The sequence below is a fragment of the Heptranchias perlo genome, chromosome 30, assembly GCF_035084215.1.
Source record: "Heptranchias perlo isolate sHepPer1 chromosome 30, sHepPer1.hap1, whole genome shotgun sequence".
NCBI lineage: Eukaryota > Metazoa > Chordata > Chondrichthyes > Hexanchiformes > Hexanchidae > Heptranchias > Heptranchias perlo.
The window spans coordinates 8,290,506-8,308,064 of record NC_090354.1 but is presented as its reverse complement, the minus strand read 5'-3'; the positions used below and the strand labels follow the sequence as shown (position 1 = coordinate 8,308,064).

General features: G+C 44.5%; 1 protein-coding gene across 1 annotated transcript in view; it reads right to left on the bottom strand.

Annotated features, from left to right (window-relative positions):
* Nucleotides 1-17,559, bottom strand: part of rapgefl1 (Rap guanine nucleotide exchange factor (GEF)-like 1) — a 52,611-nt gene that overhangs the window by 19,541 nt on the left and 15,511 nt on the right. Inside the window, exons 4-8 of the mRNA XM_067969201.1 lie at nt 15,534-15,631; nt 11,275-11,311; nt 10,032-10,110; nt 8,163-8,336; nt 6,065-6,162 (exon numbers count right to left, since the gene is read on the bottom strand). Of these exons, the coding sequence (XP_067825302.1) occupies nt 6,065-6,162; nt 8,163-8,336; nt 10,032-10,110; nt 11,275-11,311; nt 15,534-15,631 (486 nt within the window). The remainder of the gene's footprint in view (nt 1-6,064; nt 6,163-8,162; nt 8,337-10,031; nt 10,111-11,274; nt 11,312-15,533; nt 15,632-17,559) is intronic.

Sequence of the window (17,559 nt, the reverse complement as noted above, 5' to 3'; positions counted from 1 at the left end):
ACATTTGTGCAGAAAATCATTTTAAGAAAGGGCGCTGGCACCTATTTAACCTTAAAGGCCATCATTTTACCTTCTGAAATTATAATGGCTGATAAATCAGTGGGCTATGACCATGGCAGCATTGCTAGAACTGATTATCTTGACATTTATTGATTTTGCGCTATTATTTTGATGTGCGCTATTCACTGGGATAGAGCTTGTATTTATACAGCACTGTAGAACATCCCAAAGTGTTTTACAATCAAAAGGTTATCTTTGAAGTGTAGTCACCGTGGTTATATAGTTAGACACGACAGGCAATTTGATCACAGCAAAGTCCCACAAATAGCAAATTAATGAATCACCAGATAATCGATTTTTGGTGCTAGTTGAGGGAGGAATTTTGGCCAGGACACCGGGAGAACTCCCTGTTCTTCTCCAAATAGTGCAGTGGGATCTTTTCCGTCCACCCGAGTTGGCAGACAGGACACCGATTTAATATCTCATCTGAAAGACGCCACCTCTGACAATGTTGCACTCCCTCAGTACTGCACTGAAGTGTCAGGCTAGTTTACATCCCCAAGTCCTGTAGTGGGGATTTTGAATCTACAACCTTTTGACTCAGAGTCAAGAGTGCTACTAATTGACTCAAGCTGAAACTTGGTGAAAAAGATCATTTTTCTCTCTCTGTCCTTTCTATCCTGATGAATATTGTGCATTAAAACAAATTCAATAAATCATTAATGTGATTCCCATGGTTGCAACATTGCTGTACTAAATCTGGTATCACCAGTGCTGCAGTAGCACTAAGTGTCTCCTAAACGAGTCATTTGAGAACAAGCTCAATGGTGCCCCCTAATGTAAGGTCATGTTACTGCAGCAAACACTGCTATTACAGGACAGCTTCAATCCTTGAAATCTGAAAGACATCATTTAAGACATTTTTTAAAAATGCAATTATTGCAAATAAATAAATAAATAAATAAATCAACGGCTTACAATAGTATTCTTATGGAAAATCATGAGTGACATTTTTCACTCATCCAAGTCATTTAATTTAGAAACTCCTTCAGTTTTGATGGTGTTAATGGTTCAACTTTTGCTCCCAAATTAAGGAGTTGTAGGGGTGATTTTGAGAGCCTGTGCTCCCAGTGTGGAGCCTCACTAGCGGGGAGTGCAGTAGGGGAGATAGGGTCGCAGTGGCAAGGCTGCACACTGTACCCAGTGTTAGTCCTGTACTTGGCATTGATACGGCAGTGGCAAGGCTGGAAGAACATCCTTGAAAAAACTATCCTCGAGCTGTTTACTGTAATTAGTTGCTGTTGGACAAAAATATCTTTAGAGATAAAAACAACTTAAAATGCTGAAAATTTGAAATATAAAACGCAAAATGCTGGAAATACACAACATGTCCATTAGTATCTGAAAACCCTAGCACCTCCTTGTTACAGAATCTACCTTTTTTTCAAATAGTTAAATCCAGCTTCCTGGCCTCAACATCCCTTCCTGGCAACCCATTCTAGCTAATAATTATGCTCTGTGCCTAATTGTTCATATCTTTGGATTTGTGCCCTCTGGTCCTGCTGCATTGGTATCTTTGAAAGTTCTGATCTGGGTTTACTTTCTCCATCATTACTTTCCTACATTACAACAGTGACTATACTTCAAAAGTACTCCATTGGCTGTGAAGCACTTTGGGACGTCCTGAGGTCATGAGAGGCGCTATATAAATGCAAGTCTTTCTTTTTTTTCCCTTTTTGAAAAGGGAAGATTGTTTGTCTCAACCCAAATTTTGAACTTGCCTTTTTTATTGTTTCATATGATATGGACCCGCTCCGTATCTCTAGCACTTGTCTTTCCTTTCTGTGTCGAGATAAGTCACTAAACTCTCCTCATACCCCTAACCTGGCTAATTACAACTCCTAGTTGAGTTTGGATCACCCGTACCATCAGTTTTTCCCCAAAACTCAGATCTCTTTACATTGTCTGGACGCTGCAGCTTGATTCCTCTTCTGAGGGTTCAGTCCAAAAGCAGGTTCAGAGGTAAAAGGACAGCTCACAAGAAGAAAGCCCTTTAACTCATCTGATTTCGTCTTTTGAGAATTCCAACCCTCCCATCTCCTTGTTACAGCAACTACCTTTTTTCAATAGATGAGTTCAGCTCCCTGGCCTCGACAACCCTTCCTGGCAACCCGTTTTAGATGATGATTATCCTCTGTGTCTAATTGTTCACAACCTTGGACTTGTGCCCACTCGACCTGCTGCATCAGTGTATTTGAAAGTTCTGTTCTGGATTTACTTTCTCTGTCCTATTAAGTATCTTGTACACCTCTAGAAGGTCCTCAGAAAAAGCACCCAGGACAACTATTAAAAAATATTGGGAACATACAGCACAGAAGGAGGCCATTCGGCCCATTGTGCCTATGCTGGCTCTTTGAAAGATTTGTTCCGCTCCCCTGTTCTTTTCCCATAGCTCTGCAAATGTTTCCTTTTCAAGTACGTATCCAATTCCCTTTTGAAAGTTACTATTGAAACTGCTTTCACCACCCTTTAAGGCAGTGCATTCCAGATCATAACAACTCGCTGCGTAAAAAAAAATCTCCTCATCTTCCCTCTGGTTCTTTTGCCAATTAACTTAAATTGGTGTCCTCTGGTTACCGACCCTCCTGCCACTGTAAACAGATTCTCCCTTGCTATTCTATCAAAAACCTTCATAATTTTGAACACTTCTATTAAAACTCCCCTTAACCTTCTCTGCTCTAAGGAGAACAATCCCAGTTTCTCTAGTCTCCCCACATAACTGAAGTCCTTCATCCCTGGTACCATTCTAGTAAATCTCCTCTGCACCCTCTCCAAGGCCTTGACATCCTTCCTAAAGTGTGGTGCCCAGAATTGGACACACTACTCCAACTGAAGCCTAACCAGTAATTTATAAAAGGTTAAGCATAACTTATGCTAAGTTAAAAATAATAACTTGCTTAACTAGTGTCGCTGATATAGAAAGGGATGAGATAAAGACTGCTCTTTTTTTTTTAAGAAAAGAACAAACTAATAATAGGAAGGGGAAACATTTTAAAATGAATAATATATTGGTAAATGGTATAAATTTACAAATTTGTTTTGCAAATTTAAATATTTCTTGTGCTGGAGAGGAAAGAAATTAAGCTAGTTACATAAACATGTATCTGTATCTGGCAAGGACTGCCACACGGGGTGCTGCGATTGACAGCTCTGGGCATAGCCCTAAGATCTGCAGAATCTACGTCACATTGTTTTCTCTGGGAAACTGATGTTAGGAAACAATAAGATAATTAGAGAAGCAGTGATAGGCTGATGGGGTGATTAAATATGTCTCATTATGGTAATTAGTTCTGTGGCTTGGGATAAGCCTGCTAATAATTAAGGTTTCTAGAAAGAGTTCACTATACATATGTTAATTGAGTAAATAGAATTCACATAATGGGGTCATTTTGATGTGTGGTGTCTTAGTTTTAGTGAGAATGTACAAGTCATATCAGTTTTCCTTTGTTAAAGTCATGGAATAAGACAATTTGTTTAAACTGGCCGTTTATGTGATTGATGAGCATCTGTGACCAGTTCGAACAGGCCTCGGGGGCCAGGGTAAATCGTACCAAGAGTGAGGCCATGTTCTTTAGGAACTGGACCGACCGAGCCTTTGTCCCCTTCACTGTCAGGTCGGGTTACCTGAAGGTGCTGGGGATCTGGTTCGGGGGGGCGGGGGCGTGCACCAAGAACTGGAAGGAGCGTATTTCTAAGGTGAAGCAGAAACTGGGACAGGGGATTGACGATCCCACTCGATCGTGAGCAAAAACCTGGTCATCAGGTGCGAGGTGCTCTCGGTGTTGCTGTACTTGGCGCAGGTCTGGCCCATACCTCGCTCCTGCGCCGCGACAGTCACCCGAGCCATCTTCTACTTTATCTGGAGATCAAAAATGGACCATGTCCGCAGGGAAACTATGTACAAATCTCCGGAGAAAGGGGAGAAAGGCATGCCCAACGTGGCCCTCATCCTGAGGGCCACTTTAGTGTGCGGCTGCATCAAGCTTTGTGTGGACCCTTGGCAAGCAAACACAAAGTGTCACTACGTGCTGAGGTTCTACCTATCCCGGGTGTTGCGATGGATGGGCCTGGCCATGCTGCCCGTTGGACCGTTCCCCCCCCAACCTGTCCTTCGTTGAAAAGTTTGTGCAAAAAAACACCTTCGACCACAGCGCGATCAGTAAATGGTCCGCACGTAACGTCCGAGACCCTGCGGGAAAAGGAGATGATGGATCCTGTCGGTTGGTTCCCCGAGCAGACTGTCAATGTCATTTGGCAGAACGCCTCATCGCCAGAGCTTTCAAACAAGCACCAAGACCTAGCTTGGCTGGTGGTGAGAAGGGCCCTTCCCGTCAGATCCTTCATGCACTCCTGGACTCTCAGCGCCACCGCACACTGTCCCAGAGGAGGCTGCGGTGGAGACGAGACCTTCACCCATCTCCTTCTGAAACGTGCCTTTGCAAGGAAGGTCTGGAAAGAGATGCAGTGGCAGCTGTCCAGATTTGTCCTGAGCAGTTCCGTAACACAGGACTCTGTGCTCTACGGGCTGTTCCCGGGGACGCACACCGAGATGGACATCAACTGCTGCTGGAAGACCATCAACTCGGTGACAGACGCCCTTTGGTCTGCCCGAAACTTGCTGGTCTTCCAGTGCAAGGAGCTGTCCTCGACCGAGTGTTGCAGACTGGCACATTCCAAGGTCCAGGACTAGGTTCTCAGGGACGCACTAAGGCTGGGTGCGGCCGCCGCAAAGGCTCTGTGGGGAAAGGCAACCGGATAGAGCCTTCCCGCAATTGTATACCGAGGGGCTGCAATCAGGGAAAAACCCCCTCGGGCAAAATGTAAATTCAAATTGATGTAATGTACCTGTAATGAATCTGTAATCAATAATCTTTATTGAGTGTAATGCAATGAGACACCCTAGAGTGTCATGAACTGTAATTATGTAACCTGCAAATTGTATAATCTGTATTGTGTACGTTTGGAATGTGATATGACAACTGTATTGTATGTATTGTTTCAAATTTTATGAATAAAGTATATTTTAGAAAAAAAACCTATTACAATAGGAGGTAATATTTGAGCTCAAATCTGGTTTGAAGCAATTTTTCCAGCGTTCTCTATATATATGTCCTGAAGGTGCTGACTCTTGCTGGAGTAGAGCTGCTTAAAAGCCCGCCGCACTCCGGTACCTCAATGAATTGGCCATTGTTTATGTGTGATCCTCAACAGTGAGTGTCAGTGGGAGCCATGGCGAGCGGGGGGAAGCTATTAAAGCCAAGGCTGATCCTGCCCTCACCATACAGTCACTTTCCCAGCAGAAGTGGCGAGATAACGATCACAAGCAACAACAACAACTACTTGCATTTATATAGCGCCTTTAACGTAGTAAAATGCCCAAAGCGCTCCACAGAAACAAACAGGTTTTTTTCCCCCCCTCCCTAGCCTCGGGCTGCTGAGGCTATTCGTGGCACCCTTACTACTGCCGAGGCTGAGATTAGCTAACTCAGCATAGACGAAGGATTGACGTGTCAGTCTTAGGTTTAAACACATCTGTTTTGAGTCAGCAAATTGTTTGGACACAGTTAATAATCAGGAAGCGAAACGTATGAACACAACAAAAGGCATTCTCTGAATCAGGCCTGCGAATTCCTGATAAATGAATCCTGTGCTTTTTCTTAATGGCACTGAATTACTTCTGAAATGCTCGTCATTCTAACAAGTACTCCTATGCTTAGTCTTAGGTAATCATGTTGTACTTTGGCTTGGCACAGTTCGTTATGGATGCAGTTTGGCACAGTTTGAGGCTGGCTGGCATTATTGACAGATCGTTACAGTCCTATGTTCATGATCAATAAATTTAAGTCCATCGAAAAAAATTGTCTCTTTTTACTTTAATTATAGAAGTAAACTGTCCCTTACTCTCCAATTTCTATGGTAGAAAGGCTTTGCCTTCCCCCCACCCCCCCCGGGCTTAACTTATCTCCCCCTCATATACAAATATAATGGGAAGGTTCTTCCTCACCAGTGAATCTATGCAGTCCTTTGTGCAGGCGAACAGATGAGTGTTAACGCCCAAGGTTGTAAACACGGAATCTTCGTCCAACCGAAACATCGTTTTTTCTGCAAAACAAGAGCGTAAAGTTTGAGTGTTACTTCGGAAGAACAGGCTCAGCGTTACTGAGGCAGCAAAGAATCAGAAGACGAGACTGCATCAGAGACTTTTACCAGCCCCAGCTGAAAGTTTCGGCCTCAGTTGAGGGGATAATATGCACACCGTTGAATTTTCCGCGTGGACTATTGTCAGCTTTGATTTTACACCTTCCCCATAATCCAGTCTCTCCTCCAGAAAAACTATTCCTTCCGCCACAAACAATCTGGCATCTCAGCTGCAGTTACAGCACCCCTGCTGAAATCTGACCATTTGTTCTGCGAGTTTAATTTTAAACTCAGCAACAGAACCTTGTGACGCTTTATTGTATCAGTACTGCATCAGTCAGTGCTCTCTTGCTCCCCCCTAAGTTTCATATACACTGTCTTACATACTCCTCCTCCCCACACTGAAATCAAGATTTGTTAATGCAAGGGATTCAACATATTGCAACTCCTTCAGTCTTCTCTTCCTTCTGCAACCTACTATCTTCTAAATCCAAGCTTGGTGTCACTGCTTCCTAATTTACCTTGCTTCATGGTGTCAACCTTGGCTCAGTGGTAGCACTCTTGCCTGAGTCAGAATTGTGAGTTCAAGCCCCACTCCAGAGACTTCAGCATATAACCTAGGCTGAAACTCCAGCGCAGTACTGGAGGAGTGCTGCACTGTCAGAGGTGCCTTCTTTCGGATGAAACGTTAAACCGAGGTCCCGTGTGCCCTCTCAGGTGGACGTAAAAGATCCCATGACGCTATCTCGAAGAAGAGCAGGGAAGTTCTCTCTGGTGTCCTCGCCAATATTTATCCCTCAACTGACATCACTGCAACAGATGATCTAGTCATTATCTCTTGCTGATCGCTGGGGCCTTGCTGTGCACAAATTGGCTGTTGCGATAGACAATGACTACACTTCAAAAGTACTTTGTTGGTTGTAAAGTGCTTTGGGACATCCTGAGGTCATGAAAGGCGCTACATTAATGCAAGTCTTTCTTTCTCTTCTACTCGTTTCAAACTTGGTGGGATCCTGCACTACCAGCCTTGGCCTATAGCTGGGCTTAGGAACAGGAGTAGGCCATTCAGCCCCTCGAGCCTGTTCCGCCATTCAATGAGATCGTGGCTGATCTATATCCTAATTCCATTCACCTGCCTTGGCTCCATTTCCTTTAGTACCCTTGGCCGGTAAAAATCTATCGCTCTGAGATTTAAAATTAATTGAGCTAGCATCTATTGATTTTTGTGGGAGAGAGTTCCACACTTCTACCACCCTTTATGTGAAGAAATGTTTCCTAACTTCTCTCCTGAATGGCCTGGCTCTGATTGTAAGATTATGTCCCCTTGTCCTAGATTCCCTCACCAGTGGAAAAAGTTTCTCTCTATCTACCCTATCAATTCCTTTCAAAAGTCTTAAAAACCTCAATCAAAACATCCCTTGACCTTCTATATTCCAGGGAATACAAGCCTAGTTTATGTAATCGCTCCTCATAATTTAACCCTTGGAGCCCTGGTAACATTCTGGTGAATCTGCGCTGCACTCCTTCCAATATATCTTTTCTAAGGTGCGGTGCCCTGAATAAACTACACCCAGACTGCCACGTGATGTTGTCAGGCTCACATCTGCTGACTCACATGTATAAGATACTTCAAGGAGTATCCTATACTTCAAGAAGTTTTGCATAAACTGAGTTCTCCAGCAGGTATGAGGAGAGACGGTGTGACTCATTGACAGCGTTTTACTGATTCAGTTTTGCGAAAAGCACTCTAGGCCAGATACCAGAAGAGATGGAAGGATGGCATGGAATAACACTCAAAACTATCACTGCCCACTGAAAGCCAGGACACTTGGCTTCCCACCAACTATAGGCAGAGGCTCAGGACAAGACAGTAGCACCAATATTTACGGAGTATCAATCCTCAATGTACAAGTCAGACCTACAAAGAGAAAGGGTTTCATAATTAATGCACAACAAGGTCTTACCCCCCGAAGATCTCATAGCGACCAGTAGCAGGTTTTTGGGCGGCTGCTGCTTTGACTCTTCTTCAGAGTGCTGAAGTTTTTCAGCTACAGACAATACGATCTCCTGCACCGAAGCGGATAGTCTGCTCTTGATAGTCACGTAGGAATGATCAGTTGCGTAAACACGACAGAAAACTGGTGAGGAGAGGTGGGAGAATGGAATGAAGAGCAGTGTTAGGGGAATTCAAGTAGAACCTGGCACCTTAGCAAACACAAAACATGGTCTGAACAGAACCAGAAACAACAGGTCCTTTTCCTTTTGCTACACTTCAGTCTGTTATTTCTCAGACATGTCTCGTATCCGTTTAGTTTTTAGTCATCCTGCGCCGTACCTGGGTAAATACTACATTTAGGTTGGCTGGAGTGCCTTTGCACTCACAGAATGGTAGCTTCACTTTGTTCGGGTAAATTATCATCCAGGTGCCGGATTTGCATGTCCATAATTAATGGGCAGAAAATCACAGATCTGTGAATCGGGCACGTTCCTGAATTCCCAATAAGTGCTCCAGTGTGTGAAACTCTGTGCTGGGAGCACTAAAGGGGAAAATTTCCCCCACAGTTATGCATGAGTATTCTAAGCTTGGTGTCATGTAATCACTCCCTCCTAGTTCACCTTCAGTTCTGTCTGATTAAGTTGTCCTGCGCTTTTGAATATGGCCCTTCATTTGGCTTGTCAATTAAAAAATCATTGTGACGTAGAAAAGTGTTCACAAGCAAATCTCATCTTTCCGGTGGGCATAAAGGATCCCACAGCACTATTCGAGGAAGAGCAGGAGAGTTCTCCCGGTGTCCTGGCCAATATTTATCCCTCAACCAACACCTAAAACAGTTTATCTGGTCATTTATTTCAATGCTGTTTATGGGACCTTGCTATGCACAAATTGGCTGCCACATTTCCTACATTACAACAGTGACTACACTTCAAAAATACTTCATTGGCTGTAAAGTGCTTTGGGACATTCTGAGGTCGTGAAAGACGCTATATAAATGCAAGTCTTTCTTTCTTTAAATGCGTTGTTTCGTTCAGCAATTATTCTGCTTCATGTTGCGACTGTTTTGATGCCACAGCTCTTGACTAAATGGAGTCATATGTTTGGAAGCCAATTAACTCAGACTCATTCCCCTTCTGATGTTGATTCATCACCTGCATCTCACTTGAACACAACAGTGTGCTGGCGACAACAACTGTTTTCACATTCCTGACTCACTGTGCAAACCAGTCCTTCTTGGTCACAGCTCAATGCAAACTAGTCCAACATGGATGTGTCTGAGTTTCAGAGAGAGTGTGTACCCACTTAGCATTGGTTGCTTCAGTTTGATTGGAAGCATTTACTTGTCTAACATGGTTTTTTAAATTTGTTCATGGGACGTGGGCGTCGCTGGCAAGGCCAGCATTTATTGGCCATCCCTAATTACCCATGAATAGGTGGTGATGAGCCACCTTCTTGAACCGTCAGTCAGTGTGGTGAAGGTTCTCCCATAGTGCTATTTAGGTAGGGAGTTCCAGGATTTTTGACCCAGCGACAATGAAGGAATGGCGATATATTTCCAAGTCGGGATGGTGTGTGAATTGGAGGGGAACGTGCAGGTGGTGTTGTTCCCGTGTGCCTGCTGCCCTTGTCCTTCTAGGTGGTAGAGGTCGCGGATTTGGAAGGTGCTGTCGAAGAAGCCTTGGCGAGTTGCTGCAGTGAATCCTGTGGATGGTACACACTGCAGCCACGGTGTTGAAGGGAGTGAACATGGGTTTGATTTATTCTAGAGCGAGTGTGTACTTGGTGTAGCTCAATGCAGCTTCAGAAACAGTAACAATGAAGAACTATTGAAACTTACTCTCATCTGTGCCACGTAGAGGCTCCCTCTGCTGCAGGCAGATATCAGTACGACTGAAGTGACGGAACAGGGGCTTAACCTGTTAAAGACAGAGTGTCAGAGTGTAAACATCCTTTTGCTGTCTCCTAAATCTACCCCTTGATATTTCCACAGGGGGGTTTCCCCAATCTCTCGCCTTAATTTTGATAGAAACGTTAGAGAAACGGCGTAAACGGCCATTTCCACCGAGCTTACAGCGGGAGATCCAAAGAACCCTCACAGAAATTCTACCCCCTTCCCTTTATTAAACCGTTTAGGTGACGACAGATTTAAAATACTGTAAATTGCTTTAGATTATCTGGTCATTCCATTAAGATTACCATATTATTGAACAACTTATCAAGAAAAACCTAAAAGTACTTTGCACAATACAGAGCCTCTAGCAGGAAGGGCTGTCTGGGATCTCACAGGCTTCTTCCTCTGTCGACAAAGACCTTGCTCTCTAACCAATTTTGAATCTTTGGTTGGTTCCCGGTATCATGCACAGAAGCAAACCGTTATATGGATCTGAGATGCCCAGTATTACCTGGACCACGCTTATCTTAAAGCATCTTCTTGGTCCTTGCAGCAGATACTTTTTCTGGCTCTTTGTCCTTCCTATGGTGGCAGAGCCTAGGCCCCACTGTCTAGAAAGGCCTCTCTAAAGCCCGCCACTTCTCCTCCTCAAAACTCATCTTTGCGACTGTGCTTTAAGCTGTCGCTCTTAACCCTTCTACGACTGCTCGCCATATGTCTCTCCTCTGTGAAACAGATTGGGGTGGTTACTACGTTAAAGATACCGTTTAAAAGCAATTAATGCATAATCTAGGGCAACACTTCAGTGCAGTAACAAGGGAGTGCTGCATGGTCAGAGGTGCCATCTTTCCGGTGAGACGTTAAATCAAGACCATCTGCCTGTTGAATTGGAAGTAAAAGATCCCATAGCACTATTTAAAAAACAGGGGAGTGCTCTCAGTGTCCTGGAGAACATTTATACATAGGAGTTACCACATGGTAATACACCACTCAGCATAGGCCAGTAGACAGGAAATCTTCATTCCATTAATCCAGACTGGATTTTAACTAAATCTCCAGAGACTGAAAATCTCTGTGCGCTAACCCACTGCACCACTCAGTCCCCTTTAAAGCCAATCAACCATCAGTTCATTCTTTAACTATTGTTTTAACACCCATCAGGAATACATGAAGTGAGGGGAGGTGTTACCTGTTTCTTTCTCAAGCAGCTGCATTCCTCAGGTGGCCTGCATTTGAGGTAAATAAATTGTGTTAGTGCTGGAGTCCGTGTCCCACCCTGAGTCAACATTATAATGCAGGATAGAGAAGACCGTTCAGTCATTTAAGTGAACGCCCACACGGTGTTGTTAACATCTAATAGAGTGTTAACTAGGTTTACCATTTTAACAATGATCCCTGGATAATTCCATCAATGCCAGAGGGTGGTTTATTTGCTGTGTAGTTGTCATGGTCGGGGAATTTACTGACATGAAAACCTGTTACAAAACACCACTTAAACAAGCTGGGACATTGATCTGGTTGCGGACTGGATCTAATCTATTCAACTAAGAAAGCTCAATACCAATAAAAATGTTTCCTGCAATAATAGTACAATTTACTCTTTGGATAGTTGAGACTGTCTTTTGGAAGTTAGGACAGGGGTCCCTGGGAATGTGTCAATTAGGGTTGCCAACTCTGGTTGGTCGTATTCTGGGAGGTTTCATCATGTGACACTCGCCCCACATCTATCCTCGTGGCGGCCTGCCTTCCCACGCCAATTGGAAAGCAAACAGACTCTTTGTTACCCAATTGGATGATTCTTGACTGTCAGCCTTTTGTCCCATCTCCAATATGTTTATAACTAACAAACAAGGAAATGAAAAAAAAACTATTTTTTTTAATGCCCCGATGACTTTTCTCCAGGGTTTGCTCGCAGCGGTATGCAGGAGATTAATCTTCAATTCCTCGAGACTCCAGGGCATTCCTGGATAGTTGGCAACCCTAGTATCAATATTTACAGGGGGCCCATGGAACCATAGAAAAGATACAGCACAGAAGTGGGAGCCCCTGGGAGTGTGACTATTTGTAAGAGGATCCACGAATGTGCCAGTATCTTCAGGGAATGTTTGAAATTGTGTAGACCCTATACAATACATAGCCCATTGAGGAGTGGTAATGACAAAATTCATACAGAAATGTTTTTCTATGAATCATACATTCCTGTCACACACCTCAATGCACAAAATGATTCAGTGTTATTGTCATACAGATGCCATAGAGTACGGTTGTGTAGTGGTTATCACTGGGCTAGTAATCTAGAGGCACAGTCTAATAATGCAGAGAACATGGGTATGATTTTAACATGGCAGCGTGATCCAAGCCGGGGTGGGGGGGAAGTCAATAATTGGGTGGGAAACCTGGAGAAAAAAATCGTGCGGTTTCCCGAGCGATTGCGACTAAATTGAAGCCACTTAACCGAACTTCCGGGTTTTGCGTCCTCAAGCTGCACAGAGGGATGACTGCGCACCCGCATGACGCGTTTAAAACCCACTATTTAAAGGGCCACTCCAACAATGCATTTTGAAGGAGAAAGGGGGCTACAATCACCATGCAACATTCCAGAGCCAAGCCAGCACCTAGGTTCTCCAACGCCGCCCTGGAGACATTGCTAGGTGCTGTGAGAAGCAGGAGGAAGGTGCTTTACCCAGCAGACAGGAGGAAGAAACCTGGGTCTGTCACAAAGAAGGCGTGGCTGGAGGTGGCAGAAGCATGTGCCCCAGTCATGGCTTCAATGCAGAAAGAGATTTAATGACCTAACCAGGTCAGGAAAAGTGAGTACAGTTACTGATTCATCTGCATTCCATGATGAATAGTACACCCACCGCCCCCCACACTGCCCTGCGAAGCCTACTCCATCACATCACCCATCACACCCACTTAAGGTTCAGTATCGACTTTCTGTGCACTTCTTCATCCCCCCCCCTTTGTGCGCCCATCACTCCCACTCACCCCAATCCTGATCCAATGTGATCGATCTGTCTGATTTTCATTTATATTTGGTTTATGTTAAAATCAGATTAAATTTCACCACCATTGCCATGTTTTGTTCATTCTTGAGTCCCTTTTGTGAAAGCGTCCTTACATATGGTTGCTCATGAAAGGCGAGACTTGATGCCACCCATTGGGTGCGTTTGCAATGGGTGTATATATATATTTTTTTATTTGTTCATGGGATGTGGGCGTCGCTGGCGAGGCCAGCATTTATTGCCCATCCCTAGTTGCCCTTGAGAAGGTGGTGGTCAGCCGCCTTCTTGAACTGAGTGGCTTGCTGGGCCATTAAGAATCAACCACATTGCTGTGGGTCTGGAGTTACATATAGGACAGCAGGTTTCCTTCCCTAAAGGGCATTAGTGAACCAGATGGGATTTTATGACAATCCAGTAGTTTCATAGCCACCATTACTGATACTAGTATTTTAATTCCAGATTTTTTATTTAATTAATTGAATTTAAATTCACCAGCTGCCGTGGCGGGATTTAAACTCATAACTCTGGATTTTAGTCCAGGCCTCTGGATTACTAGTCCAGTAACATAACCACTATGCTACCGTACCTTATATTGTTGTATGAATGTTTTGAGCAACCGGGAAGTGGCCGGGGTGGGGGGGGGGGGGGCGCGGGGGTTGTGGTTGTCCTTACAGGTGCTCTGAGTAATTGGCTGTAGACATTTTGCAGATCTCCCTATAAGAATCTATCCAATATGAGTGACTCCCTGGCATGGCGAGCAGCCAGGTGAGACGCTGCTCTGCCGATGGTTCACCCATCGTCATCCTCCTCCTCCTTGTCTTCTTACTCAATGCTGCTTGTGGAGCACATGGGACCTCATCCACCGGTAACCCTCTCTGTTGAGCGATGTTGTGCAGGACGCAACACACAACTATTATTCTACACACCCTCAGGTGAGTACTGAAGGGCTCCCCAAGATCGATCCAGGCAACGGAAGTGCATAGTCAGCATTCCTAAGGCTTGCTCTATGACAGACCTGGTGGCACTGTGACTGTCATTGTACCGCTTCTGTGCGTCGCTGGTGGGGCTCCTCACAGGTGGCATGAGCCACGTCTGCAGAGGGTATCCGTTGTCTCCAAGGAGCCAGCCCTTAAGTGTGTCTTGTATGTGGAAGAGGGCGGTGATGTTGGATTCATGCAGAATGAAGGAATCATGGCTGCTGCCACGGAATTTGGCAGACACTTGCAGAAACCTCTTCTGGTGGTTGCAAACCAGCTGCGCATTGATGGAGTGATATCCTTTTCTGTTGATGAACATTCCTGCAGGTGCTCGGATTTTTACGTGTGTGCAATCAATTGCGCCCTATGCCGGTGGGATGCCTGCCAGAGAGTAGAAACCCACTGCCCCCTCAGTCTGGCTGATGTCGTCAATGGGGAAGTTGACATAGTGGGATGCCCTGGCAAACAAGCCATCTGTGACCCATCATATACACTTATGGGCAGACAACTGAGAGATCCTGGTGATGTCACTGGTGGCAACCCATTCTTCAGGGTTAAAATCATACCCCATAAGTTCAATTCCCACCATGGTATATATTTTTTAAAATCCGGAAATAAAAAGCTGGTATCAGTAAAAAAGTGACCATGAAACTGTCAGATTACTAATGTCCTTTAAGGGAGGAAACCTGCCGTCCTTACCCGTTCTGGTCTGTTTGTGACTCCAGTCCCACACCAATGGGGTTGACTCTTAGCTGCCCTCTGAAGGGCCTAGCAAGCCACTCAGTTGTATCAAACCGCCTGCAGTGGTTTAAAAAGGCCCACCTCCACCTTCTCAGGGCAATTAGGGGTGGGGCAATAAATGCTGGTCTTGCCAGCGACGCCCACATACCGAGAATGAATTAAAAAAATCATGATGCACCATTTTCTCTAATACTGCAATATGCAAATAACTTATTCCCTTTGCGGTGATATTTTGGGATATAAACGGCATTGACGTATTATGTGTGTTTTTTGTTTCAATGTTCTTTTTTCTCCTCCCGTGAAGGCACCAACTCATATTGGGGTACGGTTCAGTGAGAGCTAACAGTCTACCGGTCATTCATCAGCTCTTTAAGCAGGAGCCTAGATGACGTATTCCGCAGGCTATTTGGCTGTGGAGGCCATCACAACCACGCCAGATTTTATCCTCACCTCACCGCCAAACCCTTGCACGGTTGATCAACTGGCTTGGAGTTCCCCTTCCCTCTTTAGTCCACGACCGCTGAGTCCACGAGTACCCCGACCAGTGTTCCGGCTGAGATTGGCCAACTCTCCGTAGACCAGGGATCAAATATGGAACCTGCACTTATCCTTAATTTCAATTCTATCAGATATTTATCTAACACAGCTTTGTATTTCTCACCCGGATGGTTCTCCTACATTGTGTTGTAGCATACAGTTTGTATTGACACAGTCTCGCTCCTGACCTGTATTCCACCGTTTCCACCATGTGCCGAAGCCTTGTCAGGTCTTCTTTCAGATTAGGAAAGAGATGCAGCTCCTTTCTGGCGATAGCATTCAGGTCCTATTCAATATAAATAAATACATTGATATATTATTTTTTTTTAAACTGCCGAGTTAGCAAACCTACCCGTCACTAGTTTGCCTGTCAAAGTGCAGCAACCCCTGCCTTAGCAAAATCTGAAATTTCTGTATTTGACAGCTTGAAAATAAGGTTCGACTCAACACAAATGCAGCAAGCAGAGAATGTGGCCATTTTGTTAAAGTACTGTCACCAACAATGGCATTTTCTAGAATGTACATAAGGGAATGACTACACTTTTGACAGCATGGAGTAAAACAAATTACATGGAACAGATCAGGCAAATTCAGAATTTTAGTTTGAGGTCAGGCCAGTAGAACAAGAGGGCATAAATTTAAGAAGTTTACAGCACAAAAGGAGGCCATTCAGCCGGCTCTTGGCTGAAGGAATCCAAGAGTAATCCCACTGCAAAGAACCATTGGAAAGTAAATTTAATACAGATCTTAGAAAAAATTCTGTATTCAAGACTGATAAATGTTTGGAAAGATCTACTAGGTCAGGTAGGAGAATTGAAAGCGTTAGGGGAGTTCCAGATGCAGTTGGAGCTAGGCTGGGAGAGGTGATGGACAAGCAGAATGGACTATCTAGCCTTTTCTCATTCTTAACTTTTCCTTATAATCAAAAAGGTGTTTCTTTTTCTTCTCCCTGGCAGCAGAGGTGAAGTGACAGCCTGAGCGAACAGAGGCTGTCATTTATTTTCTGTCAGAGTGAACGCCCAGCCGGCCTGCATAGGCCAACAGCATGGTTTGCAAGTTCCAACTGGTATGGGCCTTCCTGCAACAGCAGGGCAGGTCCACAGCCAGAAAACTAAAAAGTCACGGTCCTGCCTTCTCAATAACTGTGCATGCGCTGTTGTTTCTCGGAGAACCAAGAACCAACATGTACCAGACAGCTTCCATCACAGGTAGGTCTGCACAACATGAATTGGCTACAAGTCTCAGAAAACTGACCTTGCCAATTACTGATAGAACCCCTGCACAAATCTTTGTGCTAAGGGGCATGTTCTGAGGCTTCCTGTGACCTCACGTGTGCTCTGCCAGCCCTGGTAACACTGAAGCTTGAAATTCGAGACAACAACAGTGTGGAACAACAGTTTAGCATCTTGCATTTGATTCACCTCTGTGTCATTACAATGTATACTAGGTTCTTTAACTTTGCTTAAGACCTGGTAGAATAGTTCCAAGTTTATAGCCTCAAGTTACTGTATCACCTGTTCTTGCTTGCTCACCAGTGTTTCAACTTCCAGGTCCCAAGTTCCTCCAGGGTTATACTCCACCTTATCTCAGCAACTTCACCAACCATACTCTCCACCCCGCCAACTCTCGATTATTCCCTGCTCTCTCCGCTTCACCATCAGTTGTCTAACTTTCAGTCACTATGCCCTTTCTGTTTGGAACACTCTTCCAGAAACACATTGGCGTGATATCCCTCACACTTCCTTCATAAACCTCATAAGAACCTAATTTGACCGAGTTTTTTCTGCACTCCACCTGAGTCCTTCTCAACTCCTGCTCATCCTTCTCCCCCTGCCCGCCTGTAAACTGCTCCGAGACAGACTTTGGAGAGCAGGGGTGTGACATAAATGCAAGTTGTTGTTACTGCATTGTAAAAGGTAGTCGGACTGTTCAACTAACAAAATGTCTGTGCTGCTATTTGTTTCCCACGAGAAAATAGATTTTCCATTTTCTGCAAGTAACACATTTGTCACAGCCTGGTTTGCAGCATTATAGAATGGAGTTAGGTCATACGGTCACAGGAAACCTTACCATGCTCATCTATCACTCTGGGTTTTAGTTCTAACTGAAATGTCTGTTCTAATGCCACTATTAGTTTCAAAATCTAGGACTGAATGTATCACAGCACAGAACATGCAAAAGGTCACACTAAGAATCACACTCTGTTCCAAACAA